This window comes from Euwallacea similis, chromosome 3, assembly GCF_039881205.1.
Source record: "Euwallacea similis isolate ESF13 chromosome 3, ESF131.1, whole genome shotgun sequence".
NCBI classification, from domain to species: Eukaryota; Metazoa; Arthropoda; class Insecta; order Coleoptera; family Curculionidae; genus Euwallacea; species Euwallacea similis.
The window spans coordinates 339,853-367,541 of NC_089611.1; the positions used below are offsets into that span (position 1 = coordinate 339,853).

General features: G+C 33.4%; 1 protein-coding gene across 3 annotated transcripts in view; it reads left to right on the forward strand.

The window, feature by feature from the left end:
* Positions 1 to 27,689, forward strand: part of kay (transcription factor kayak) — a 54,740-nt gene that overhangs the window by 24,991 nt on the left and 2,060 nt on the right. For 2 of the 3 annotated variants that reach the window (XM_066406180.1, XM_066406182.1), the window contains exons 2-5: positions 24,427 to 24,592; positions 24,645 to 24,840; positions 26,325 to 26,454; positions 26,914 to 27,171. In XM_066406180.1, coding sequence (XP_066262277.1) covers positions 24,427 to 24,592; positions 24,645 to 24,840; positions 26,325 to 26,454; positions 26,914 to 27,171 — 750 coding nt within the window. Of the gene's footprint in view, positions 1 to 19,958; positions 20,598 to 24,426; positions 24,593 to 24,644; positions 24,841 to 26,324; positions 26,455 to 26,913; positions 27,172 to 27,689 lie in introns of those variants that run through there. The other variant, XM_066406183.1, reaches the window with a different exon arrangement.

Here is a 27,689-nt window from a genome sequence, read left to right on the forward strand (position 1 = left end):
TCCGTTTACAATTGGGAACACAGCTTCTAATACTAAGACTGACCAGAAACTTGTTTCAATCTGCATTATTTGTAGAGAAAAATATTAGCTTTCTATTGATAAATGTGGTACTGAAGTATTTAAATCATAATTCGTGGACAATGTTGAGTTGTCCCTTTTATAAGTGAAAACACAGATTTTAACCATCGAGCTCATGGAATTACTCAGAAATTTTCCTGATCTTCTCAAAAACTGCATTATTTAGTGGATTATTACCAGTATTTTATCATATTCTTTTTACATAGTTAATCTTTCTCATCGATCACGAAACCATGATCCAAAATTTCCTAATGATTAAACTTTCCACTGCTTCCCCGTATTTATCGGAATCCAAAGTCACTCATAGTTTGTGGTCTGTTTCTTCACTCTTTGGTTTCCTCTGCTGATTTTCTCTTGTATCCTAAGCAGGTATTTACATATGTCTCAATATAATATCAATTCTTTCAACTTCAGAATTCTTTATGATGCCATATTGAATGTTTAGACAAGATCTTTTTTTTATATCAATTTTTTTACGTCTATTACATGCGAAGTGTTCACAAATCATTCGCCATGAAAATTTTAGAGGTTTTTATCATAAGTTCTAAGTAGAAAAGGTAACAATAATCAAAATGTTAACTGTTAAATTGAAATAGTTCTTATGTAAAAGGTTTTATTGATATTCAGTCTTCTTGCCTCTGTTGCAAGGAGACTCAATATTAGTTCGTTTCAATGTTCTATGATGTTTGCATGAAGAGTAAATTCTTGAAATAATTTTTTATTAGTTTACCTGTTATTAATTTTTTCACCGTAGATTAGAAAATCTTGGCATTTCAATCTTGGGCTGTGAGAAAAAAATTCTTAAGCTAGCAAGCTTTAGATAATATATATTTTCTTCATCAAGACTTCGCAATTATAGTCATTACAATTTTAAGTATGGAAAAAATATTTTAAGTGATTCCCTACTAGTTTTTTCACTTGAAAACAGATCCTTGAAGGGCAATGGAAGCATTGGCCTTCTCACATCATTAGGAATTAAAATTAAGTCTTAAAAAAATGTTTATTGAAATTGTTTTAACGAGACGTAAATTAACAAGGCGTGCTGAAGTCTAAAGTATTCTTGTTTGTCTTTATCATATCTTGCTTATAATGGCCTTGTTCAAGAATTTTAATTATCTTCTTTTTGTGTATTTATTGAAAATATAATAATAATAACAGTACCAAAGTCATAAAGGTAGATAAGTACATTTTAGTCTCGATTCAATGTTTTCATTAGGGATCGTGTAATAATATATTGTACACCAAGGTTATGAAGTACATTATTATGACCCCAATGTCAAGTTTAAATCCCGAAGCACGCAAAACGAGGGGATCTAAGACGTGAGGGTTGTAACTATTTAACTTAAATATTTCACAACCGCGGTGTATATTCGATTTCTTTTACTACTAGATTTACCTAAATATTTTTTAATTACAGTAGACTTACTTAATTTGAAGTTGAGAAATTTGTATTAGATTTTTTTAATTAAAATGTTTCAACAAATAATAAAGACGGGATCGTATATTTTCGATAACTATTCTATCTATGTATATTTTTCTTTCCAGCTACCGAAATTAATATATCACTGTTTTGGCAACTGTATCAAGTAGATAATTTTCATACAAATGGAGAAATCGATCAATGCTCTGTTTCGAGAATTCATCATTTTTATAGAAACTACTCTGTTGGCAAAGTTACCAGGAGTTTGATATATTGATATTATATTAACCTTTAGTGTTTTTAACATCCAACTGCATAAGTTTTATTTGAGTTTAATACTATGAATATGTAGTTTTTTAGTATATTCTGAGCATCGATAGTTTCCTTAACAGGCACTTTTTCTAATTGTTCATTTTGAACCAGGAAAAAGGTGCATCATTTGAAAATTCCTACCATTGATAAACTTTTTATGTCTTCAAATGTTGTAACAACGACCACCACTGATGTCTTAATAACTTACTAACTACGAAATACACAAGAACATATTTTATCCAATTTGACATTTAATCACAATAACTTATAATTTATCTTAAACACACTTAAACCGATTATCATTCACCATTAATTATTATTCACTACGTTAGCCATAAATATTGTGTTTGCCTTTTTAGACATTTTCAGTACGTATTTTAAGTTTGATTTATTATTTGTATTTGTTTCCCTATTTGTTGAATACTGATTTTTTTTTTTAATTTCAGGTATGTATTCATTGGAACAATATTATGAGGATAGTCTCGGAAGTACCCGACCTAACATTTAAAGAAAAAAAATGGACAATATTACATTATGTCTTAACATAGTCTTTTCTAATATTGACACACTTTTCCCAGCAATGTTCTATGGCTTCTATAATCTGTTTTTAGTAAAAAACTTCGAATGTTTCAAAATAGACATCAACTTCAGATTCCATCTCTTTATTATTGGTAAATTTCTTTTCACTGAGCCATTTTTTTATGTTTGAAAATAGAAAATAATCTGAGAGAACTAAATCTGGCAAAGAGAGGGGATGAGGAAAAAGTTCGAAATCAAGTTGATTGATTTTAGCCATCGCAATGACGGAATTATGGACTAGTTTGTTGTTTTGATGAAACAAAACTTTCTTTTTCAATAATTGCGGTCGCTTTTTCCTAATTTCTTCGCTCAAATGCTGCAATAAAATTGTATAATATTCTCCGTTTATTGTTTTTCCTTTAGAGAGATAAGCAATAAAAATGAACCTACATGCATTCGAAAAAACTGACGCCATCAATTTTCCTGCAGATGGAACGATTTTCGCCTTCTTTAGAGTCGATTCTTCCCTTTTAGTCCATTGTTTTGACAGCTCTTTCGTCTCAGATGCTAAATGATAGGCCTACGTTTTATCCATGGTTATGAATCGACGCAAAACTCGGCTTTATTGTTACGAAACTTTACCAAATATTCCCTCGAAACATCCTTACGGCGTTGTTTTTCTTAAATTGTAAGTAATCGCAGCACCTATCTTACGCACAGCTTTCTCATATCCAATTGTTTGGTCAAAATGCAATGTACAGTACTTTTTGAAATTCCTATCATGTCTGCTAACTTTCACAATTTTAGCCGACGGTCTTCCAGTATAGTTTTGTGGATTTTCATCAAAATTTCTGAAGTGGTCACCTCATTGGGTCGACTTGGCTCATACGATCGCGTTTAAACTCTGCCATCCAATATTTTACAATTGTTAATGAAGGACCAGATTCCCCCAGAGTAGAATCTAATTTCTCTTTGATCTTGGATGAACAAGGACCTTTTAAATGAATGTAGTGAATTACGTATCCATGTCCAATTTTTTCCATGTTCATAAAATCTCTAAAAGCATTCACTAAAAACGGCTCCAAAATAAACGTAGACGTAAACTTTTTAAAGCTAGGTCTTTCTAATATAGGCAAATTATTAACAAAAAATCGCCATCTCTATATCAGATCAGGTACTTCTGGGATTATCCTCGTAAAGTGGCTACTATGGATTTGACTCCAATGCGATGACAATGTGGTATGTACACCTTATTATCATATACATAATTGTAAATAAAGAAAGTATACTTCTAAATACTGCAGTTGAACTCTTATATATCATAAATGTAGTATACTTCTGTTTTAAAATCTATTCTAACAAATTGTCACTTTTCTGAAAGACATGAAAATTTTGAAACGTTTCCTTCATAGAAAAAATCTGGGATTTACTACCTACCCAAGAGTAGCATTTAAAGTTAAATGATGACATTTAAGAACTGCAAGACGCAAACCTGTCAGAAAGAAACCTAAAAAGGGAATTATGTATAAAAAAGAAAAGAGATGTCACAACCAAAAATTACTTTCTGTGGCTTGAGTACTTGAGTATACTAAACGATGAAGTATCTGGGTATATCCAAATTGTATTGGTATGAATATGTGTTGTCCTGACATACGGGACTATCATGTGGGGCCTAGTGGCGAAAGAGGCACTTGTTACTGGAAACAGTTCAGAGAGAAGGAAAGCGAGAGACCTCTTAGAAATAATCACAGGAAATCGTATAGTTTTGAAATCATCCAAAAAACTCCTATCGCACAAAATAACAACATACAAAATGTCACATTTAAAACTTTTGATATTTTTTCCTCTTGAACTGGAAGTACTAAAAATTATTCAATGATTGACGTAATGCACTTATATGCCAAATATAACAATTTCAATCAATAACAAAAAGATAAATAAGGATGACTCACTTACCACAGACATCCGGTATATCCCTACAGGTCTTATCCGTGCAAATTCGTAAGTTTTCCAAAATGCTCCTCACAGATCATTTCCGTTCTGAGGTTACCAGTGTTCAGGACACATGTTTTAAGCTTTGTGAGTCCTAGAAACGACGTTATAGACGTAAAATTAGCATTCCATATAAAGCTATAGTTGAAAAGTTAACTAAATAGTTCACATTAGTGTCATTTCTAGTAATTTTTTTTTGAAAATAATTGTTTTGAATTAAGATCAATGCTTTATATATTGTCGATGTTTATATGTATGATGTTTTATAAATACTCCGGTCTCAGATTTATTTCTATACATATTATGAATTAAATATTATTACTATCGTTAGTTATATTGGAAAAGTATGTTAATATGTCATAGTCATGATGTAATTACAATAATCTATTATAACATATTAATAATAGTCAAAATTACTGGAATTAGATCAATTTTCTTGACAATATGGTGAATGATAAATTTACAGTTTTAGTGGGCATATCTCGCTTAAAATTGATAAGATGCTGTTATACCACGTAATTCTTGCAAAAGTAATTATTTTTAAGCGTCTATATATTTTGATATTTGTCTCTAATTAATATAATAAATGAGGGGATTTTCCCATATGGCGTTTCCTAATACTCATTATTAAATTGTGAGTGTCTAATGATTTTTTAAGTGCCGCTACGTGTTAATTCATTGTAATGTATTTATTAGCCAAATACCACCATGCTATGATAATGTAAATAATACTTTCATCAAATCGGTACAAGAACATGCTGTCTGCTTTCCTCAATGAATTAGTCTGTTAACAAATTGGCGTTATTTTAAAATTTTTAAAGCTTCAAAGTTGAGTTTTAATTACACGACAACGACAATGTTTTCATGGCACTCAAATTCAGCTCCTTTTTCGAATATTCATATTTGATGTGAATTGTGAGTTGATTTACATAATTTCTTCTTAAACCTATACTGGATAAAAAAAAAACTATAGTTTTCAGAAACAAAACCAACATTCTAACACGTTTTAAAAATGATAATCACATTTTCAAATTTTAGCGAAAGAACGATTTCTGTAAAGTCATGTTCTAACCAAACCAAAAACTTTTTTCTGTTCCTCTCACTACTAAGAATCGACTGAACCGACGCATTAAATTCGCATTAGACTTACAATTAGATAAACTCAGTGGGAATAGCCGCTGGTCTTTTTCAATGACGTCAAACACGACGAACGCAACCTTCAATATTTATTACGTCATTACTTTTACTTCGAAACCTATAATGCAGCGAATGTTTGCAATGTCTTGGAAATTGTTGTCGTAACGAGATTTCTTGTTGAAGATTATCGTGATATTTTGCATAATTTCTGCGAAAACCCCGCAACTTTTTTACCGTAAACTTTATATTTACAAACAAAATGTAGAAAAAACAGTTGAGTTAAATCTCTTAACCAAAAAAGATTTTTATTATTATGTTGAGTGGCAACCTTTACAAACTTTACAAAGACTACTAAGGTCCCTACTGTTAAATTTTGTTTTATTATTATATACACTCTTAATATCTTCTTGTATGTAGGTCGTTGGTTTATTCGCGAAGGTACCACCACAATTCCAATTTTGGTAATCGTGTTGGCAGCCGGTTCAATGGTTTCTCTGATATTGTGTATATAAAATAAATTGGGCTGTTTATCCTTTGCCGAATACTCTAACGGTACCCGGTTTTTAAATTATGCATACTTCTTAAGGTGGATATGCATAAATTTTAAATATTTGCCTTTTAATAATAAGGTTTAATTTTGAGTTATTTGTTACCTAATTATCGCTTATCTCCAGCAGGCAAACATTGAGGATTTGAGTTTCACCGGAAAAATGTGCCAAATTAAGTTTGAGCTATCTTTATTGCAACATTTATCACTTATCTTTGTTTATATTCGTCCGAATATTTTAAATTGTTTATAGGCACTAAGAAATTAATTTCCTGGTTGGAAGTATCAGCCTTGAACCTCTTAAATTTTCCTGATAATTGAGTGTCTATCGGGTTTTTAGCGAAATATTGCATTCTTAGAACCCTCGACCGGTGGAAAATAGGCCACACGCATCAGCCTAATTAGATATTTTAAGTTAACAGAAAAATTATTGATTAAACTATCAAAAGCACGGCCTTATGGGTACCATAATATCGTGTTCCTAAACAAAGTCAACGAATACATTAACCTGGGCCGGCCTACACTTGTCCGGCGAACATAACAAAGAAGTTCATATTTACATTGAAAGGATGGAACACCAATTATCTTACGGGAGCGATAAAATTCAGAGAGGTCATTAGTCGTAAACGAGGTAGTCATTTTAAGGAGTTTCTAAAGTGTACAAAAATGTGATAAACGATTTGAAGATTATTCCATAGGTGGTGGATTTTTTCTACTCAGAGTGGGTAATCTTGTTAGTTTACTTGAAAATACCAGAGAATTTATAAAAGTTTTAATTAAATTAAAAACAAGTGGATGTAAAATTTCTCCAATCTTTTCCTTGTTCATGCATTTTTAAGATCAACACTTGTTTTTGAATAACGCCAACATCTCCAAAATTCTCCTCCCAAACCATCATATTTACTCCATATCATTTTAAATCCCACGCTTCGTTCTGAATTTCTTCCTTTAACATGAGGAACGTCACCACAAAACGTATATTTAACATAAAAAGCTCACTCGGCCTCACAGCTTTGTAAAGTTCTTGTTTTCGCCGCTTCCCAGAGATGAGCGAGGAAGGGATAGGTAAAAACTAGATTTTTCAAGGACGTATTTGGGTGTTTAGCTAAGTGAGATTTCTATGATAAATATATAATCGGTAGTAATAGCTCCCTTTTTACATCTTTATGCCCTAAATTGAACACGATTGACTATTATAGTCGTAATCCTGCATTGCATACCACGCTGTACTTTCATACCTTATATTACAAGTGAAGAAAAAAAACTCTTTTAGATAAAAAAGAATGAATTATTAATTGTAGATTGATTGAACCCATTCGCCTTAGCCTAGCTTAGGGAAGCTAAAAGTTTTATTTTATTTCAAGGAAAAGTATTCTACATTTCGAAGTCGAACAAAATCATTATTTATTAAAATAATCATAAAGAAGATTTTATTCGAGATTAAAACGATTACAGGGAATATTCTACTTTGGGAAGATATTCCAAATTCGTCATAAGATAACGAAGTGTTCTTAAAAAATTTATAGTTTAAGGGAATCAAATGCCTGATTTAACAATTTCAAATCTTTAAGTGCTTTTAGTTTTGAATGTCATTTATTAATTATTATATCAATTAATATACATTATAATTACAATAATTAATATATGTATATTAATTGTTGTTTTGTCCTTTCAATTTTGTATTACAGTTGGAAGCTTGGAGAGAGCTTGCTAAATACATTTTCGGTCGTGTAACGTATAATATTTTTTTACGATCCACTTTAATTGATACTTTATTAGTTTTTTATATTTATGAAAAACAACCTTTTAGTTACTAATAAATTATTAGGTTTTAATTTGAATAAAAAACACATCTATTTATGTAACTGTTTTTTGACGAATAAGATTAGAAATGAATTTTTCTCTCTAAACTAATATACTAAATACCAAATGTTTAGTATAGCATTTTTAATTATTTTTCTATTAATACTGAATGTTAGATTTTTGCCCGCTCAGCACCTCTTTTTTTTAACCCGGCTTGTAGCGATCGCCCTTATGATTTCAAATTGCTAATATTTGATTTGACAAATCAAGAACTTCAACATATTTAAACATATGTGAACAATAGTGTAACATTTGAGAATAACAAAATAATAGGGATCGGAAAAATAATATTAGAGAAACCGGCAAAATATTACTTTCAGGCATAATACTTTCTGGGCATCCTTAAAATTGTTATTACTTCAGATTCTGAGTATGTAAGAGGAATGAATATCCTAAATTCGACTTTTAGTGTGGTAAACTCTAACATTTATTATAAATTTGTAAAAAAGTCCTGAATTAATTTTAAGATGTCAAATAGTCAAATTGTTAATCTCTCTTCTTAAACGCCTTAATTCGATGTGGGCCTTGCATGAATGCACTTTAGGCCTTAACAAAGACGTCTTTCTTCAACAAGCAAAACCAAAAATTACTTGTCGGTGCAAGTTGTAGCACCTACCAACTCGTTTGTTTTGGTACCCAAAAGTCGAGAACCCATGTACCAAGTACCTATCCAACGTGGTGTAATATTTCGCATAACCAATAAGGAGAGACCACATGTTTTCCGTCTCGCTCGTACAGTCTAATCGGTGGTACCTCGACTACACGATGAAGTACATTGTTGTCAAATCTTGCAAAAAGATTAAATACTACGTTTTGGTTTTAATCTCTTGGTTACTACGTGTGGACCGACATTGCTTTATTGTTCAGTTATCAGATCAACCCGTTGATTTATTATTCTCTAAGATATGTTGTTTCGTGTTCGCAGAACTGATGGTGGGTGGGTTTTGAAAGTTGATGTTCCTGATTTAAAGATTTTTTGCTGCTAAATCCGACAACGTTGGTTCTTTGTGGTACTGCTCCGTCTCATGACGTCAGCCCCCATCGGTCACATGACGAGTGTCGCGCGTTTTATCTGCGACTGCAGTGTGGAACAACAATTTCAACAATTTTCGATAAGTCAGTTTTATCCGTGCGTTATTCCCAATCAAGTAGTCCGCGCTCTTGTTACTTTTTTTGTGTGTGCAATCGTTTGTTTTTGTAATTTTACGCGCTGTCAGTTTGTCATTCGTTCCAGTTTGTGTTGTGCACGTGCGTTTACACCAGATGATTAGATTGGAATCATTATAAGCTACAGTACCAAAGGTCAGTTGTTTTTTGGTTTGTCATTTGTTATTAGGATAATTTCTTTGTCTTTTAACCGAAATGTGCACAATGGCATTGAGGATGCGCTTTTTGAAACCGTTTTATTCGGAGATATGCCGGGGCAGAACGTGGGTTTGTTGTTCGGCTGACGCAGTCTAATCGTAAAATCGTAAACGTTTGGCATATTTGGAAAATCCCAGTGGCAAAGTATATTTTTCTCATTATAATTTTATGTTTACGCTAAACGCTTTTTTGCACAAAAAGCTAATTAAATAAGTATAGACTGGTGCATGAACTTTGCATTAAGCATTCACCCAAAACTCGGCTCCAAGTATCGTTCGTTAAAATTTGGTATAACATCAAAGGTTTTCAGTTCTATTCTAGTTTTTACTGAATTGCCAAGATCCAAAACACTACCCGATTCAAAGACCAATATTACGCGCTTGTGGATTTATTGGTTATATGAACATGTACGAATTTAAAATGGGATTTTCATGTATGAACAAGTTTGAGCTAATGCAATTGATACCTATTTAAACCACATACTCCAGAACGGTTGCCAAGGTAACATGGATGGTTACGATTAGGAAATTTTGCTTCTAATTACCCTCGATATTACCCGATCCTGATTGGTTGTCGCACTTGCTTTTGTTGGTGATTGGCATTGATTTAAATAAATACCCCGTACCCCTATTGTACAATCGAATGCAATTGAAGTACCTCAAGTCACAACTATGTTTGGACTTACAAACTGGGGACTTTGAATTTCAGAACGTTGAATTGGTGAGAGCCCGACTGTAGCGTTATCCCCATATTTTCAGTGACCTTGTTCTTATCGAAAAATGAACTGCCATTAAGAAGGATATTGCTCTTTATCACTTCTCTGAATAGTATGTAAAAGTGTTTTTATAACCTGTTTTCAGGAACACTTAAATAGTTTGGGCGTATATGACATTAATGTCTCTAAGTAAGATATGAATAGGTTAAACCAATTTTGATCCTGGTGGGGCTAATAATAGAAGTATGTACCTCTTAATTTTTCATTAATTAACAAAGGACACTTTCCTGTTTTGTTTCGTTGTCGTATGTTGACATGTAACTGTTAATAATATTGGTGCACAAGGTTCTCCGTTACTAAATGATTAAGTAAAATCTTGTAGGAGGTAATAGTTATTTACTTAAGGAGTGCGGAAAGTGATTCTTTACCACACGCTGATTGCAGCTGACTAAACGACGTGAAGAGATTATGAGACTCTTTGCATGCAAACTTGCGGTAAAGACTTTTACTGCACACACGTCAATGGCCACGGCCTGATGCTGCCCACAAAGATTTTTAACATTAATACTCCGCTACGAATCGTTCGGCCACGTGCAATTAGTGTACGGTAAAATATCACTTTCCACACTTATTAGATAATTAACTACCACCAGACACATGAGATAAAGAGGTAAATAGGTTTTTTCGAAATTGTGAGACTAAATTACACTTCTCATTTGTGAGCCGAAATCTTATCACCGGTATATAAAATGAATAGGGCCTGTGCTGGCTTGACACTCTGAGTCAATTAGATATCGCGAGATATTTTATGATTTGGAACTAATACAATTGCTACAATTTTTGTTATTAATTTTCATGTAAAATATTCTACATTTTTTCCTCCGTTTCAGTGCCCTTATAAGGAAACATGTTAACAAAGCATGCCGTTTGTTTAATTCCAAGAAGCCGGTCGGTATTTGCAAAATTTCTCTGTAAACGATGTTATCTTATCAGGCGTGGTTTGGAAATTCCGTATAAAGCCAGAGGAAACGCAAACACACACCCTGAATTTAATTTTTTATGGTTTTAACCTAAATATTTTATAATTAGTGTTTCGCGTTTTGTACTAGTTTAAAATCTGAAACTTCTTATTTCTTATTTCCTATTCTTGCAGAATCCTTGCGGTCCTTACTCTTTACATATTTCCCACTTAACTCTAAAATGTGATCTTTTTCCTATAGGTACGTAACGAGGCAAGTACTAATAAAATTAATGAACTGATGGACTTTGATGTAAATAAAAGGTTTTTATGTATTTCTTTACATATTACTAATTTCAACCTGATGTGAGTATATCTACTATAATATCTCAGAACTGGTAAAATACAAAAGACAAACGAGAATTTTGTTCTTGACCTAATTTCTTTGATGGGATGCAATTCCATAAAAGAATTTTTTTCTTATCTATCTTTCTCTTAATAATATTAAATGTGAAGCCATCAATAAACCTTTATCTCATACTTATATTGTACATTATAGTCTTGAAATGAGAGACGTAAATTTAACCATTAAATTCGTTGGCTTTAGTATTTTTGTAATTTGGTTTTAGACAAGTTGTCTACGTTTTTAGTGGTTTTAAAAACGACACATCCTATATTTGAATGTATTTTGTATGAAGAATATACACATGAAGAATTAAGATATTTTATTATCACGAAATAGAATAATGTTAGTGGTGAGGTCGCACAAAGATCAGAGCTCATGTTGTATTGTGGTATGCTATATTATATGGTTCTATTCATAAAAGTCATAAAAAATAAAATAACAATATCCACATTCTGATTTTGCGAGATTTCACTTTTTTTAGAGGCATTTTAAATTGCTTTGGATGTTAAATCAATATTATTGGGATTAACTGGAATTAAATCCTAAACACAACTATGGGAAGAACAAATTAAAACTGTTTAATTATACCTGAAAAATAATAGTCAATTATTATTCGGAAAACGCCAAGTGTAATTCATAATAGTCAGCTATTCTTCAGAAACTGTTAAGTGTAATTCAGTGTAATCGACTGTAATTACTCGCAAACCGTCAATTTTCATTCAGTTATTAAATAATTGTAATTTAAATAAAAATGTTTACTTGTAATTCCGAGAGCGTGAAAGGTAATTTAGCACATTAAAATCCAATGCAGAAGTCAGTTAAAGCAATTCAGACTGAAACTTGTCAAAAGTGTAATTTGTAGGGGAGCGCGAAGAGTAGTAATTAAGTCATTATTTTAATACAGAAACTGTAAAATATATTTCTTTAATTTTGTTATAAAACAGGACTCCATATCGCCCTTGTCAAGTGATAATCTGTTATGTGAAGACCAATCGTTTTCATCACATCCCGCATGGTTTACAACATCGACAATGTTTGAATTATAGAAATAAATATAGGTTTTCCTTAAATAGAAAATTTTTGCAACAAATGCCTTAACCTCAATTGTTGCGTTTTTTTGAATTCTTTGAAAAACAATGAAACCTATGGAACAGGTTGTGACTTGGCAATCACGTTAAAGAAACTATGTTTGTTAAAACTATCTACATCAGCCAGAATAAAAATAACTTAATGGAAAGCGGTCGAATGAGAAAATTTATTTACCCAATCTGAATTACATTTAATAATACTTTTTAAATACTAAATTATATTTTCTGAATTACACTTCACTATTTTAAATTACAATTGACGCTTTCTGATTTACAATTCACTAACCTTAATTACAATTGATTCTGAATTATCAACAGTTAACTATTCCGAATTTCACGCCACTCATAATCTTTCCTGAATTACAACTGAATTACACTTTGCGCTTTCTAAATTACAGTTCGAAAAGGTGTAGATAATATGGAATAAAGTGGGAGAACGTAAAATTATGTGAGAGAATGCCACGGAATGCGAGTAAGTGCGAAACAACTTTAGTTTATATTGGAGAAATCTTAAAAATGTTAAGAAATGTGCCGAAAATGGCTCTTTTTGATGAGAAATATATTGCAATGGGGCGTACCAAATTTGTGTTGGCAGTTCACTCCTGCTTTTTATTACTTATTGAAGTATGCGCCTACCAAAAATACACATTCTGTCTTTGTCTGTTGATTTTTTTCTGTGATTATTTTGTATTAAATATGGCGTTCTAGGACTAAGCTAGCCTTAACAATGCAGATGTCTACCGAGTGGCCAATTTTGGAGAGTAGTATCTGATTAAAAATACTCCAGAGCGTTTTCGGCATACTGGTGAATCTGATGGGAAGCTCATCCATAGGCTGGATATAACCAGTTGCTCTTAAAGTCTTAATTCAGTCTCCGCAGATTCACTCCCGTCTAATGACGAAATATATTCGTTCTTCAGTGGCTGGACTCCTTTTCCCCACCAACGTCATAAATATTACGTTTTCAAACCACGTATGTACGTGATATAACCTTAAAAATAGAGGTACGCGGAAAACTAATGCTGACCGATCGTTCCATGGCCGCGACGGAAATCAACAAACGATTGTCAGTACCTAGCCCTTGAAATCTGAGGGCTTTTCATAGAAGATTTATATTAGCCAAGATACAATTTTAAACTCTAACGACAGTTACGTGATTTATTGCTGACCGTAGTATCTAGCTCGTCACAAAGACACTCTTAACAGGTTTAAAAATTTACAACAGACCTTTATCTTTTCTTTGCTACCAAGGGCTTAACGGATCTAGCCATTACTTCATTATTGCTTCTACCTCCTGACGAGGATCAAACACATAAAATTAGTCGTGGCATTTTTATCTGTGCTGATAATGTAATTTTATGGCCTAGCATCGTTCACTGAGGCCGAACATGTTTATAGGGTAACCGATGATAGACCAGAAATGTTAATAGATTAAGTACAACACAGCTCGAAGATATGGCGTTATTACCACCCGTTACCGAAGAACGACATTCCTGGCAGTTTTTGTCTTTTTTTATTTATTTACACCAATGATTGTTTCAAATCAGGCCAATAGTATTTCCCATAATTCCGATTTTGTATTTGCCTCAGTGAAGAAAAATACTCGTACCATGGCACTATGTATGTATGTACAAGTGGATATTTGCAGTTTAACGTAAATAAATAAACCTCATACAGTTTATAATATACAAAAACAGAAAATCCTTGAAACGTTTTAGCGCTCGTATGGGAATTTTCAATCGTTTCGCAACTCGTTCGCACGATAACTCTGAATTGGATGTTTTTACCATAACGAAGCTTTTCAGACCAACTGTGGAAATCTAAGGTCGTGTGCAGTCTTTGTTTTATAAATACGCAGAAAATTGTTCAACGATCGATTATGCTGCCACTTCATTGTTGAAATTCTTCCTCATTGTTGTCGTTCAATAAACATGCAGAAGCAGAAATATTCAATCAGAAGCTTTATCTTAGGCCAAACAATATCCGATTGTTTCCATCTGTCCATTAAGAAAGATTGAGCTTTCTGTTTTTTCAGATTCGTGTTGCAGGCATTTATTATTGTAATGTTTGTAACACTCCGAGGTAAAAAAAGTTGACCATCAGGTTTTATGCGCCCCCCCCCCCTCTCCTCCTCCTCTTCCCCTTCCAAAGATACTATACCTAAGACTTTATCACAAATATGGTTTCCATTCATTTCCGGCAAGATGCACTTAATAAATCTTCCTTACAACTAGTTATAATTTTGGTTTTCGCAAAACATCCGTGACTCATGTATTAAACGGATCAAAGATGTGTTTGACACACACTTTCGAACGGAAATGGCGAGTTGTAAAGCAATAAGTAATGGCGCCACCTTGGCAGTTCAATTGTCTACTGGACTACTCTGCATTTTACTTTAGTCTTCCAATATCGGGCTTCCCCTTTGTTTAATTTACATTAAGGATTTAAATATTTATACATGTACTTAGCAATAGTTATTTTATCAACCTTAACTAGTTTATGACACCTTTTTTTCATTTTATGATAACTTTATCTAGCTAATCAATTTTCGAGGTTGACTTTTGCCTGTAAACAGACATTTTTTTTCTGCAATGACACTAGATTTATAAAGCACAATCTGGCAACCTTGTTGGAATGCGGTAATTATTGTTTGGGAGCCACTTTTCGCTGAGATCGGAAATACCTCGCATACCAAGATTTGCCTGGTTAAAAGCACGCGTCCTAATTACTTTTATGGCTTAATGTTTATGGAACTTTGGAATATTCGTGGAAACTGTAAATTTTGTCCGAAAAATTAATTGAACTTAACGGTAAATTGGAATTAAATGTCATGGGAAACAGATTTGCAGATGCAGAGTGATGCGCTTTAGAAAGGATATTATTTGATTCCAGAGATGAACGAACACAATCAAGAGTATGATTTTCTCCATAGAGTCTATGCATAAAGTTCGATTTATAGATTGACATATCGTAAAGTTAACGTAACGTAAGAAGCTGCATGCTGTGTAATAAATTACGGACCGCTTACGTTACTTCGGTACATATTTAAACTTCTTACTATGTTTTAATCGGTTCACTTTTTACGTTACGTGAATCAATAAACCCAGCTTGAAAGATCGACAGTCACATAACCCATTGCCTCTCACTTGTCATTGCTTTGATTGAACAGGTTAACAGAGATGAAAACCTGTGATGTCATGGTCAATACTTATTTTGTAGGCGTTACCCTCATTTGATTAAATAACTGTAACCGATTTTAAAACAAAAATCTTTTAACTGTATTCAGCAGTGAATTTCCTAAGTAAATCGTTGATTCATTCTATTTATTTATTCACAGTTCGTATATATGCAGGTGTGTTATGCAAAGTTCTTGACTAGCATCTGTAGTGTGTTTATGCGTAAGCCGTCGAAAATGTATATGCTACATATGTGTGTTTACTATAAGCAGCAGGTCCCCTTTAGTAAATGGCGGCATTTTTGACATTAGAAGATGAAATTCAAAAACCTTTTTTTTTTATTGAGCATTAGAAGGCCCATATAGGTGAATTATAATCAATGAATAAATATCATGTTGTAAATAAAAATTTATTTTATCGGAGTTATATCTTTTTCACCTGCTTAAGAGTAGTGAGCAAATTTTCATTAAACATTAATTTGGAATTCAGTTCACGGCCGTTTTCTCAACTTTGCGCCATCTACAAATCTGGATACAATAGGTAGAACCATTTTCAACCGACTGTACCGTTTCTTGATCATTTAGTGAAATTTGCAGAAATATAACAAAAATTATGGGTTTGGTGATTTTTTTTTTAAGAAAAAGCTTTTAATCAATGAATTTTAACTTCGCTAAACAATTTAGGCGCGCATGTATGGAATATATGCTGAATTAAGATATTAAAGGAAGTGTCAAGATTAGTAATAATATTTTCATCCAAATGACTGAAATAATGTCTATGCCCCCAACTGTAATCTAACTGGGCTGAAGAAACCTTAAGTAGGTAAACTATATTTTTAAAGTAAGAAGACAGTAATCAGGCTTCGAAAAATATTTTTCGAGAAAGCTGTATTGTTTGTTAGATCTTACGAAATTTTCCACTTAAACCGACGACATGGGTATCATAAATCAATTAATCAGCAAATTTCAACTATGCCAAGTAAAAGCCTTTATCACATCGACAAGGATTTCGGTTTTTACGTCTACCAAACGGAAAATCGAAAAATGTTTTTGAAGATTCAGTAATCATTATTTGAAGCGATTTTGAAATTTCCTTAACATTGCTTACAACCTTCGCAGCCAATAATATATAATGTAAAACAAGGAATTTAATTGAAACTAAGATCGATATATTATTTTATCCGCGACTACTCCATAAGAGTAAAATGCATGTAAACAAGTACATATAATTTTTCAACTGAATTATCACTATGATTTGAGACCAAAAAAGAAGTAATCTTCGTGGATAATATTTCTCATCAAAAATCTTTAGGATAATGGTGCAATTAACTACCTGAACAGTAAATGCTAGCTGTAAATTAAGTGTACTTATTACTATACTATATCTCCTAATTAATGTTCTTATTTAGTGGCTAACAAAACCTTTATCGCCTTGGGCACCACTTTAACAAATCAAGTGTTACGACACAAAAACTTCCAAGAACCGTGCAAATAGATTTCAATTACCAGCCTCTAAACCAACTTCCTGCGACAAAAAAGGAAATAATTGTTATACCAAAGGTCGTGCAACAATACGTATTTTTCTCTCGATTTTTCTTATTAGTTTTTCAACATTTCGCAACAGCGAGAGCGTTGCTGCTTTGCGGCATTACCAAGAAATAATCGCGGTACCATCAATGAAACTTTTACTATATCAGGCGGTCATTCACAAAACCTGGTAACATTCCCTAGAGTATGAGTCAAAATTCTTCTCGGAATTGCTGTGTCGTATCTTGATCGTTGCAGAAAAATAATGGGTTCCGGGGAACCTCGTCTATCTGCGTGTGGTTCAGATGCTGCCAGTCGTAGACTTGTAGTTCTTCGTCCCTGGTTATTCTTGTAGAAAATGATGAGTCATCTGAAAAAATTAAGCTTTAAGCCAAGCCATCCCTTTAAAACTTTCGCATAGTAGTTGGTGACTATGGAGACTTATTAACACAGTAAAATAATCCGCATAGTAAAATTTATGGGGTTTTGCATTTTATTGCTATGTTTTAGATTAATTTAATAGAAAAACTTTGTCTATTTTGAACCACAAAAACTCAATAACCATAAATCTCTTTGCAAATCCCAAGCTGAAAATTATTGTCTTCCACGTCTATTTCTGTCCGAGAATACTGCGAACATTTCAGCTGGAGGCAGTTAAAAGGAGTCTGGCACCGGACCAGGAAAAATTACCTACCCGGACGTTGATTAATTGATTGAAAGCAAACAGTCCGTTACTCAAGTGATTTTCCTCATTAGGAGACTAATTTCTTTTGTGTGATGTATTAATATACCCCAGCGCTGGAGGAGGAGAAGGAGGAGGAGGGGGGGGGGGATGGTAAAGTAGATACAGTATTTCGGCACTGCGCAGAATTCTAGTATTTCTTGGTTTCATATACTGTTCGTCGCTTCGATTTTTTCCAGCATAAATGTTTTCTCTGCAGGTTAACCTGAATAAAACCGTTTTCTTATTCTAATTAGTATGGGATCTGGTCACTTCGTCAGGAGCCGACTGGTACCAACTCATGGTGAGTCATCTGACTCCACACATTATTAAGTATGCGTTAAATTATTGTCTACGCTTGGTACTATCGGATCGAAATGTTATTATCATGTATATCAAAAATGTTGGTAATTACATGTTAAATTGTAAGATTAGTTAGGTGTTTAAAAAGTTTGGATTTTTATTATCATATAGTTTTTCGATCAACTTTAAATGAAAGGCAAAAAATCAGCTTAGTACATAGTACTATTAATGGTTAATCAGAAATTTAGCAAGAATAACTTGCTTTTGAACTGTAAAAGGGGACGTTTTTGTGTTTAAGAGGACGACTCGTAACTCGAAGAATTTTTCTTTGTATTCTATTCGCAAATGACGTCTGACACACAAGTAGAGGTTCTTGGAGCGGTGGAATAGCACACTCCATCATGTTCAGAAGAGGTCTGGTTGCTTAAACTGCAGAAAAGCTTAGAAAGATTCATGCAGTAATAATAGCGGGAAAATATATACTACAAAAATAACAGAAAGACGTCAACTCCAAAGGGTTCTTTATAAATTGATAGTGAATTTAAGATAACAAAGTATGTGAGGTGTGTATCGCACAAGTACGCATTGGTGCTACCTACTCGTTTCAGGTACCCAGAACTGACATTGAATCCTTTTGTATCGACAGTATAAGCCCGTCCAAGAAGTATGAAGAATTCCTCGTCACTCACTTGGTACTAAACGACCAAATCCTTGGATTTACTTGTTTGCAAATTTGGTTGCTCGAGGTTACTTCGATGTTTGCTAAATTCTTCAGCTTAGAACTCGTATGTAAGTTTTAACCCAAAGGAGCGATGTATGTCGAACAATTTGCTGCTTTCTATTCATAGGCGATATATTATCACAAACTTCTGTCAATTTCAACTTGAAAAATTTACCTTCTTTACCCGAAGCTACTTGCCAGCCACAATATTGTCGTTGTATGAATTGAAATTGCGCATTAACATCTGTCGTAAATTTGATCAAAAGCGAAAATATTGTTCAATCTGGTTGCCTAACAATTGCCTAGTGAATGACCACTTTTGTGTGTCCACCTCGTAGGGTATCATTCTCCATTTGCACTTTTTCTTTTAAGTCGGATGAACTTCTTTGGTCTTCTTTGAATTTGTACATATGGCCGAGCTTGAATTACCCATACCTGGTTGTTATTTGTACTATACTTAATCGTACTCGTATGTTAGTTCTTTCTACATGATACGCGCGATAGACCAATTAGTCCCTGAGTTTCCATGGGCTTTGCATGCACGAATTTGATGAGTGCTACCAGAAGCCTGAACGCATGGAAGCAATTAAGTGGCGTGATCCAACAGGTCTCATCTCACTCGATGTGCTTGTAAATTGTATTTGACAATAAATTATATGTTTACTGCTATCATAACTTTTTTTATTATTTATAACCATTTACTACGAGCAGTCTATTTTTAAGATTTCCTAGTTTCATTTTGATTCTCATTCTTTCATCGTATCGTGATGGTTTTCTTTTGACGGCTAAGGCTAAATAAAATGGCTCAATGATTATCTAAAATTTCATATCCTGAAGTAAGGAAATTTAACTGTAAAACTGCGTCGTTATTGGTTCATACCCCATCAACTCGTCAACTCGACGTTAAACGATTATATTATCAACAATGATTTGTAAATACGAACTGCAACAATACTAAACCTAATCCTCTCAATTATAGTAATTTTAAATTCAAATGCAAATCTGCACCTACTCGGTCAGCAGCAACAGGCCTGACAGCGACGTACGTGTCTATTTTTGCCTACTCCTGTGGGCGACGCACCAAAATTCCCAGCAAAATTGGCAAAAGTCTTATTTCAGTTTTAATCTCGAACTTGCCGCGATTGGAACGTTCGTTCTGATCAAGGCAAAACGCCTTTTTTTTCGAACGAACGACGATTTTTATCGATTACTATATTGACCACTGTTCGGTTCTTCGCGCGAAGATCGAATCCCGTAATACGCTTGTTTTTTTCAACGAACGCCTTAATTTTCGAAAGCGTCCTTTTTTGACTCGCTAAAGGACCTTGACTTTGCTCACATCCAGAAGCCTCCATTTGCAAACCTTCAAAATCATTCGTTTCTTTTATAGCTTCTACCGCTTCTTAATTTCTATTGATACACTTTGGTCATATAGACTCGACTACTCTTTTTTTGCCCAAAAAGGTAGACATTTCTGTGCGTTTTATCACAGGTGACGTTACCGCGTTGGTATTGTTGATTGTTATCATCAACGCGTGGTGGTTATAAATATTTTTTAATAATAATTTTTATCACGTCGATTTTTCGGAACTTTTCGGGAAATCGCGCGTTCTCTGTTACCCATTCGGCTTCGCTCACTCGTCTGTTCTTATTTTCCGTATTGGATCCTCTTGGTACTGCTGAAGGAATGGATTTCTTAGACCAAAAAGATCTTACGCATTTCCTGGCCCAGGAGCTGTTATATCACCAGGTAAATTGGCTGAAGCTCAGAACTGACTTACGTCAGCAAATTTCAACCAGTAGCGGCGTCAGACACGTTATATTCATTAGTGTGATTTTGTTTACAAATCTTGCTTTTTACCTTGACGTATCATCGAGTGGATATTAATGGATCTAGATCCAAAATCTAGAGAGTGTTAAAAGGATTGATTTCCTAATAAAAGGACTATTAATTATCACAGACTTTTAGAACAACATGAGCGGATTCTGACGAAAACTAACACGATATACTTAGAGTCCTAATTTGTTAATACATTTTATATGACATTCAATAGTTCAATATTGACTAAAATTGTAAGGTGTAATGTGACTATTTTTAGCAAGTTATCACATATCTACCAAGGTGTGGATGCGATAAACGATTACCTTTTATTAAGACGGAGTTGTACGTAGAAGGTTTAAGATATTACGATATAGAAAACATTGTAGGTTAGTTCGGGTTTGCAAAGTGAAAATGCGTAAGCAAAATCTGGGCTGATTTCAGCTCATGCATGATATTCCATTCTTGGAAAAAATGGGTGCAAATAGTGTTTTCTAAGAGTAGAGTCATGAATAGAACTGGCAGTAGATTATGATTTTACTACATTCTGCATTTAACATAGTCACAGGTGAATCAATAGACAAAATTAACTCGTTAGACGTCTGTACAGATTTCTGTAGGGTATAATCCAGTTTACATGGAGTTTAGGAGTTTAAGCCTTATATATTTTCTTTTAATCAGCAATCTGAATTTAAAGTAGCCATAAAAACCTCTGGTATTTTTCCTTTCCATTAATTACACATATGTAAACACTGATAATTAATTAATTAATTTGAACACTGCTTAGCAACATTTTATTACTCTGGCATGAAGGAGAACATCCTGGTATAAGAATCTTCGAATTGTTGTGAAAAAGAGGACATAAGAAATTGATGTAAGGCCAGCAGAGAATCACTCTACCGAGAAGAGCAATACTAACTTTTCTGGCATATTCCTTTGCAAAGCGGATTTACTTACTTGATCATTTTATTATCTTCAAACCAAGACTGTTGAGACATTGAGAAATATCTTTACTACATAAGACTTTGTTAAAGGGTTTAAAAGATTTGAATTATTTCGAGGTTTAGACGCTCGTTTTTCAGAGTTCAGAATTGTTACTTTTTTATCTCAAACCGAAAAACGGGGAGATTTTTTGAAATTGAAAAACCGTGACATGTCCCAACGAATATTCTGAAAACTGAAACAGAAGACAAATGAATCCCTTTTCTTTAAAATTGTCTTTTGGTGAATCCCAAATATTTAATTAATTTTTAGTTAAATTTTATTGATTAAATTTTCAATCAATTCAGGATGGTGGGCCTAAATTCTCCTCATATATAATGAAAAACGAAAGAAAAGGTTAAAACACTTCAAGGAAATTGTGCAAACATGAGTACAAATGATGAACATTTTATTTTAAGTACCTAATGTAAGAGCGTTGGTACGATCCTCAGAGCTGAGACCTGAAAACGAGCCATTCTTAACTAGCAGATATCTAAACCTGATGTAGTTGCTCGATACCTTCTACTAGCCCCCCACCCAATAATCCATTTTCTCTAAAGTAGACTTTCGTAATCTCTCTAATACTTCTTGTATTGTACCGTATGATTATATTTCAAGGGTTAAAGATTACCTTCTAGTAAAACGTATTTGGGCAGCTTCTTCAAAATTAACGAAAGAATCACGTGAATTTTCTATTGAATAATTGTTTGAAACCTTTAGGTTATAGAATTTACTTAATGATTTTAGATTCGCTATTGATTTGTTGGATATTTTAAAGCCCTTAATTGAGTTGGAATTGTTTTTCTTTCTCATCTTAAGATCAGGGTTGGGGTAAAGGACTTCGAATCATGTCTGGAACTCTACTTTTAATTATAATTGTTTTATGCCATTCAAACGCATGATACTCCTATAATTTGTAAATACAGGGATTCCTTTCGACAAATAGGTATATGGCCTTAATTATTGATGAGCAACCTATTGTTGAAGATTTTCAGTCGCACGCAGACCACTACCTTACAGAAATCATTATTAGACTGTTTAACGCCTAAAATACTGTAGTGAACGTTTTTCAAAACTTGGACTCAATGAGTAATTCAACGCTAATTGGACAGATTATTGTCTAAAAAACAGTAAGGTATTAAAAGCAGTTTCTTAGGATTTGAAAGGAAAAATTACTCACCTTTCGTCCTTAAAAAATGTTTAAGAGGTGTCCAACAGCATTGATTTTTATATTGTTTTAAAGTCCCATTATAAAACGAGTAGTTTGGTCTGTTATTGTTTAAATTTGAAACATGTGTTCAAGGTTAATCTTTTAGAGACACGCAATAGTACTCGTATATGCTTCTTATTAGTTTCAATTTTAAGGCGTCATGCTTAATCTTAGAAAACAGAAAATCCGAGACATTGTTTTCTTTCAATTATCTTGAGTTTTTCCAGTTGATTTATTAAGCAGAATTTTTAATATTAGCATTTTGTACTTTGCAGAATAGAGGGAAGATTTTAAACTAAAACAAACGATAATTCAAAATCGTTTTCCTTCTCTGTTATTTGTGAGTTTCTCCGGTAAATTTTTTCAGACCTTTTGGTATTAATATTTGGTACGTTTTACGTAATTCAAAGCTCAACTTACATATCGTTAGGACACATATTTCAATTGATCAGCAAAAATTTTCTACCTGAAGGCACGTATCTTTCGTTTGACGCAGTTGGAGGCCTTAGACAAATCAAAGGTTACTTCTATAATCTACTCTAATGAATCCATTCTAATGCACCGAACGATAAACTGTCGTAGCAGATTTACGTCTCCAATTGAAATCTGGTGTAATAAAATTTGGCGGCACAGACTGAAACAACAAATTTTTCCGCCGTAGTTAAAAGTACTTATTTTAACATGTACCACTTGCTAAATTTAAAGAAAACAAATATAAAAGTTTACTGTATACTGTAAACGTTGTTTCGCCAGTCGACGCCCCCCAACACACCGGTTTCACTAGATCACCTTTATTTATAGATGTTGGTACAGTACACAAGGATTATTGTTATTTTTCTTACTCCATTAACCTACCTAATCTTGAGATGCTGTATTGTCTCCATTAAGGTTCGAGGTTACGCAAAGGACACACTACTGAATCAGTGGTTAGTTGCAAATCGAAAATAACCATTTTTCTAGGAAGGAAATGCAAAGTTTATGTGATGTAAACTGACCAATTATATCACACCCTATTAAGTCATAGTGCAATTTATGACGATTAGTTTGCAATTAACCGAAGAAAAGAGCTTCTTTTATTTGATCTCGATGTAGCTGATTGATTTGGACGTCGGTTTTGCAATTTAAATTCAAAGGAGTGGTGTAGAAAAAAGAGCAAAATGAAGCATCATTTATGAAATAAATTCTTGCTGCTATAGCGTATGTGGCAATGACGTTCCCTGTTTGTGTCCTCCTTTCTGCAACGAATATGATCGTTATGAATAAATTTTGGCCAAGGAGGAAATTCCCTGACGTGTAGTTGGCTAGAATTTTAATATAAGATAAACGTCTTTTCCAAGGAAATTCTCCTAACTGGCTCCTTCATTAGATACTGAAAAGTCAATTGCGTTTAACCAAACAAAATTTCCCAGACGGTGCTACTCCTATAATATACCAACATAAATAATATAATGCTGTGGTTTTAAGCACCTATGTCAACAAAACCACTGTTTCGGTCTGAAAAAATAATCATCAATTTCCTTGGCGTATTTTCCATTATTGAAGCACTAATAAGGTTCTTTATTTTTGCAGTTCATAGCCCTTGAAGGTTTAAATTCAGGAGTACCGACCCGAACCACGCCTACGCTTACCCCAACCACTCTCAGGAATATCGAGCAGACTTTTATCGAATTGCAATCCAAGCCAGAGACGCACGAAAACGAGGCCGGGTTCGTGCCTCCACTCGTACATTCAATCGGTAAGTTCGACCAAATTAGCAAAAAAAATCATTTATCATCATTTTTTTGCAGGAAATAACCAGTACGTTTCAGCATCCGACGCCACGGATCTCTACGTGAACCCCCCCTCCAAATCGCCTTCGATTTGGCAGAGCAGTCTTTCTCAGTCGAGCTCGGACTCAAATACAAGGTCTACACCTCCTTTATCCCAGAAAACGAATTTTAACAATACGCCTCAGGGAACCACAAGACGGAATATGGGTGGAAGGTAAGTCGGTAGAGGAGGACATAATGTGCAATAAGACCAATATTGATGACAAAAAAAATTTAAATACTTAAGAGTATATTGCTGATTCTGTGCACATCATAATTGAAAATGAACAACAAAATATAATGAATTTAACTTCAGGTTAGATGTAATTTTCAAAGAATACTTTATATCGGTTAGTAAAACTTGGAGAAAACGTAGTTGTCCCAATTTTTCTGCATCTTGCAGTATCTGGAAAATCTCAGTCATTATCGCTTCTCATAGAGATTATTTAGATTATTAGTGAAACCCTTCTTCTCATTATTTTTTTGGATGTCGCTGATCAGGTCTTGAGTTTCATCCTCGCAGTTTCTTTTCAATTATCAGCTATAGAGGAAGAAGTTTTTCTTGGATACACATATAATTACAAACAAAGATATTTCCATAACCTTCCTTCCATGTTTAATTGAACATGGAAATATATCTTTTGAAATATTTGTATAGAAAATTTAATTTCTTTTAAGACTGAATCCTGACATGATTTTTATTGTCAATACACATGAAAATAGTTTCTTTAGAACTAAAATTTACCAGGAAATTGACCAGAAAAAAGTTAAAAGTTGACGTCATGGTATAAAATTTAAAATATTAACTCAGAAAGTACCAGAAGTAGAGAAATTACTTATAAATTGCTCCATAGGCGTGCACTAATTGTGGGCATTCGACAATGTCAGGACAAAAGGGTGAGAAAAATATTCGGATATTAGGTAACTCTAGTTTAAGAAATTAGAAAAAATTCCATTCATAGAATATCCATTTCTCCACTAAGAATGTCCTAGCATGATTTTTGATTTGTCATTCAAATCAGGTAAACATCTTAACTTTAGAAACTAGAGTCCCTTTCATCCGCACTAAGAATACCTTTCATTAAAATATCATAAGCATGAAGGATTCTGACAACTTCAAGTATTTAAGAGGATCTCTTCCTTTATTTTCGCCATTTTGTTTCTAAAATAAAGGTGCCTCAATGTTCATTCTCCAGGTTTCCCGTGTTCAAGTGAGATTTCAAGTTTGGGTATATCAGTCGATAAAACTAAAATACAACTAAAAATTTCTTGCCATTTTTTCCATAGCTGTGTTCCCACGCCACTTCTCAGCTCAAGCCGCACCGGACGGAACTATAGGCGTACTGGGAAGTGCGCATCAATGTGGCAATTCTTACTTATCCTAAATTAAAGAAACGGTTCTGCATGCCTAAGTTATTATTGGATAGACGGATACAGTTATATAAGAAGCAATAGCTTTCCTCGTTAGATCGTAAACTCGGAAGTCAAATCCGTCGATATAATATTACAATCTACAGTATCTATAGAAAAAAAATCTTATTGCATTTTTGACATAAAATTTCAATATTACTACTTTACATGGTAAAAATATTATTTTTCAATGATACGTTTATACGTATGATCAATTTTCTTATTTGTTTTCATTCTCGTTTCTTGTAGAAAACCTATAAAAGATCATAGCATCTCCCCAGAAGAAGAGGAAAGAAGACGAATACGAAGAGAACGAAACAAAGCAGCAGCCGCAAGATGTAGAAAAAGAAGAGTGGATCACACTAACTGCCTAGTTAAGGTAAACTTCTTGTTTTCAATCATTTGGTTTATGCATATGATGTTAAATATCCATAAAAAAGGGTGGTATCCATGAAAGAGGAATGAAGTATATAGTTTCGTTTAGTATTCCGGTTTTATTTAACTTGAGTATTATTTTCATAACAGTTTCCACTGATTACACTCTTTAATGAGATTTTGTTTGGTCTATGTTTTCAACCAAAGTTTTAAAAAAATCCCACGAGTTTTCCATTTGAAAAGAATGCTAAATTGAAGTGTTAAGGCAATTGTTAACGCAGCTAAATATCTTACAATAAACAAACAATCAACCAAGTCACGTAGGCTGTAGGTTTTCATTAGAACATATTTTTTAAATAATTTGCATCCGGGTATCTCTTTTTGATCTCCTTTTGTCGGTTTCGTTGTTCCTCGTGTGATTTTTATATTGACAGGAAAGCGTTTATTGAAAAACATCTTTCAGGAGGTAGATGAACTTGAACAAAAACGACAGAAGCTCATCGAAGAACAGGTGCAATTGAAGCAAGTGAAGGAACATTTGGAGTATTTGCTGGAAGCTCATAAAAATTCTCCCGAATGTCGCAGACCTACGTCCAGTCCTCCGGACGTTAAACCATTCGACCATATGTACTACAATAAACCAACCGATGCCAGAGTCAAAACGGAGATAGCAGAACCTCTGGACCCTGATGATGTATTTCTGTTACCTTCCCCTAAAAAGGTAAATTACTAATTTGTTTTTATTTAGATTAATATATTTTTATTTATCTATGAATTGAAAATATGAACTATTTAACAAAAAATCTTTGTCAGGTTCTAGGTACAATATTTTTCCTACAAGCGTATGTGTTAACTTTGTTGTCTTCTGTAACTTCAATTAAGAGCGAATCCATTTGCATGTTTACAATACAAGAGTTCCACATGCAATTTGACACATACAGATATCAACGTACGATATTTTTACGCATACGTGCGGTAAAAATTGTATTGTATATATGTATGTATTAAAAATTCTAAAAACTGAATTGCTCCATGCTAATTTATCTTCAAAGTTTGCAATATGGCCACACTAACACCCAAGACATCGTATTTGGTGCTACTAGGAACACCTAAAGTCCATTATCTGCTAATATTGTCCATTAGTTACTGTGTTTTTCATTGTCACTCTCTATGTGGGTACAAACACAATAAACTTTCAGTGTTATTTACGTACTTAATTGGGGCACAAACAGGTTTAAA